The sequence below is a fragment of the Homarus americanus genome, unplaced genomic scaffold (genome assembly GCF_018991925.1).
Source record: "Homarus americanus isolate GMGI-L3 unplaced genomic scaffold, GMGI_Hamer_2.0 scaffold32788, whole genome shotgun sequence".
In the NCBI taxonomy this organism is placed as follows: domain Eukaryota; kingdom Metazoa; phylum Arthropoda; class Malacostraca; order Decapoda; family Nephropidae; genus Homarus; species Homarus americanus.
This window is the reverse complement of record NW_024727357.1, coordinates 60,983-63,575: the sequence shown is the minus strand read 5'-3', so window position 1 is coordinate 63,575 and position 2,593 is coordinate 60,983. Positions and strand designations below refer to the sequence as shown.

The 2,593-nt window shown below is 35.3% G+C and overlaps 1 protein-coding gene across 1 annotated transcript; it reads right to left on the bottom strand.

The window, feature by feature from the left end:
- Positions 1 to 1,306: 1,306 nt before the first annotated feature.
- On the bottom strand, positions 1,307 to 1,928 carry LOC121865826 (polyubiquitin-like). Its single transcript, XM_042365381.1, has one exon. The coding sequence runs from the start codon at positions 1,892 to 1,894 to the stop codon at positions 1,307 to 1,309; it is 588 nt and encodes a 195-aa protein (XP_042221315.1). The 5' UTR covers positions 1,895 to 1,928.
- Positions 1,929 to 2,593: the final 665 nt, after the last annotated feature.

The window sequence follows — 2,593 nt, the reverse complement described above, 5'->3', positions numbered from 1 at the left end:
CAATGGAAATAGGAAAAAATATTGAAAGATATAACCCTATTACAGATGAGTGGAGATTATTAGAGTCAAATATGCCAGAAGCTAGATCCAAGTAAGTACAATAACCAGTACAATAACAATTTTGATTTACTGATAGTGTGAATTACTAATAATAATAATGAGAAAATGTCGCAGTAACCTGTACTGTTTTTTTTCCTTTTTTTTTCTTTTTATAGCATGGGTATAGTAGAACATCGAGGTCTTATTTACATTATTGGTGGATATACGGACACTTACAATCCCCTGCATGATTTTCTCTCATACAATCCTGTAACTGGAGAGTGGAAGAATCTAACATCAATGCAAGGTCCACCGTCTAAGACGATAGGCGTTGCAGTTTTAGATAATTTTTTGTACGTAGTGTGTGATGGTATTCTGGATGAAAATTCAATGAAAAGATATTCTTTTGAGCAGGTAAGATTATTTACCAGTACTTAAAGTTTAATATTGTAACCAGGAAGTGGAAGAATTGTTGTAATACTTTAGGAACAAAGGGAAAAAATTGTATACCCCCCTCCCGCCCCCTTACTCTTGTTTTAACCTTTTTCTTTTACTTTCCCACAGAACCAATGGTTTAAGTGTTCGTCTTCAGAGTATTTGGGTCGAAGTAGCCCAGCAGTTGTTGTCACAAATTCTCTGTTATATGTCATAGGCGGTTACTGGAGTGGTTTGAATGGAATTGGAATGGTAAGGAAAGAAGAATAAAAGAATGATTAATATAAAATGATAAATATTGATAATAATATTTATAACTTTTTTTTTTCTTTTTAGATTTCTCTCGCTAATGTGGAGTATTTCGACCCTAAGAATAACAAGTGGATAAGCTGTACACCACTCCCTGAAAGTCGGACTAATGCTATAGCAGTCTTAATTTGACTACTCGAAACTTTGAAAACCTATATACTGATTTCCTCCTCCTCCTCCTCCTTCATTCTCACTCATTCTTATTTTAGTAAATAAAAAGCAAATAAATAAATGTATAGTTTTTTACTACCCTATAGGATATAATCCCAACATACTGCCAACTACCTGCTAGGTCACATTGCAAACTAGCCAATAGAGAAAACAAAAATACTCAGTTTTTCACATATATATGGTTTTGCGGTTTTGCAGTATGTGATAAAAAAACAATGCATAAAATAATTTTAATAGTGTTTATTTGGTTCGGTTAAAATAATAACAATGTGCAAAAAGAAATTAAATCTTTTCCATTCCATACATTAAAGGAAATTTGAACATTTCATTTGAACATTTCATCCGGAATACTTTATTTTTTCACAAAGATCTGTATTCCTCTATGACGCAATACCAAAGGGGGGAGTATAAGTTCCTTATGGATATCTTCTGAAGATTCTACTTCTAGGATAATTATCTCTCCTGTAAGGGTAAGGGTTTTCACAAAGATGTTGTTTCCTCCTCTAATAAGACGCAGTGTAGATTCCTTCTGGATATTGCAGTCAGAAAGAATGCGACAATCCTCCAACTGCTTACCAGCAAAGATCAATTTCTGCAGCTTTGGGGAGGTGCCTTCCCTATCCTGAATTTTTGCCTTTACATTTTCAATGGTGTCTGAAGGTTCTACTTCTAGGGTAAACTTTCCTGTAAAGGTTTTCACAAAGATTTGCATTCCTCCTCTAAGACGCAATACCAAATGGAGTGTAGATTCCTTCTGGATATTGTAGTCAGAAAGAATGCGACAATCCTCCAACTGCTTACCAGCAAAGATCAATCTCTGCTGGTCTGGGGGGATACCTTCCTTATCCTGAATTTTTGCCTTTACATTTTCAATGGTGTCTGAAGGTTCTACTTCAAGAGTAATAGTCTTTCCAGTGAGGGTTTTCACGAAGATCTGCATGATGTACTGCAAAGAAAACAATTCATTAGTAAAATTTTAGCCACAGTATAATTCTTAAATAATCTTAAATTTAAATATCTACAAGATTGTTGAGCATGTTATAGTAGGTAGCAAGGCAACCATTATATATGAAAACACAAGACTACTACATTAATATTTTATACACATATTGTACAGTACACATAAATCTTGGCTTTAACCAAAGTAACTACATACCCCCCCACACACACATACAGTATAGAGCAATAACACATGTACTCCACAGATGTTCATTTGCAGTCTATCTTCTGTGTAACCTAGCTATGCATATACAAATATAGTATAATAAAATTAAATGCCTAGCATTTATGGGCTTTAGGCAGAAATGGCAGAAAGTTTGCCCAATGAAAATTGAGAGATGTGGGCCAGAAGTAGCAGTCTTACATATAGAAATTGAACCGGCAGACGATGAACTTTATAATCCTGATCCGCTTTTGGAAGATAATTTGATCGGGGTATCTTCTATGGTGCTCCCACGGTGATTTTGGATTATGCGCTCATGGAGGTTATCTCTATGCCTTTGGTGGTTTGACTGTCTTAGGAGTGTGGCTGTAGTTTAGTTTTGTTACTGTTTGAAGAAGCAACGGAAGCACCACCACCACCACCACCACCATTACGGGTATTACCAGATATCACCACACCACTAAAAATAAAACTGAC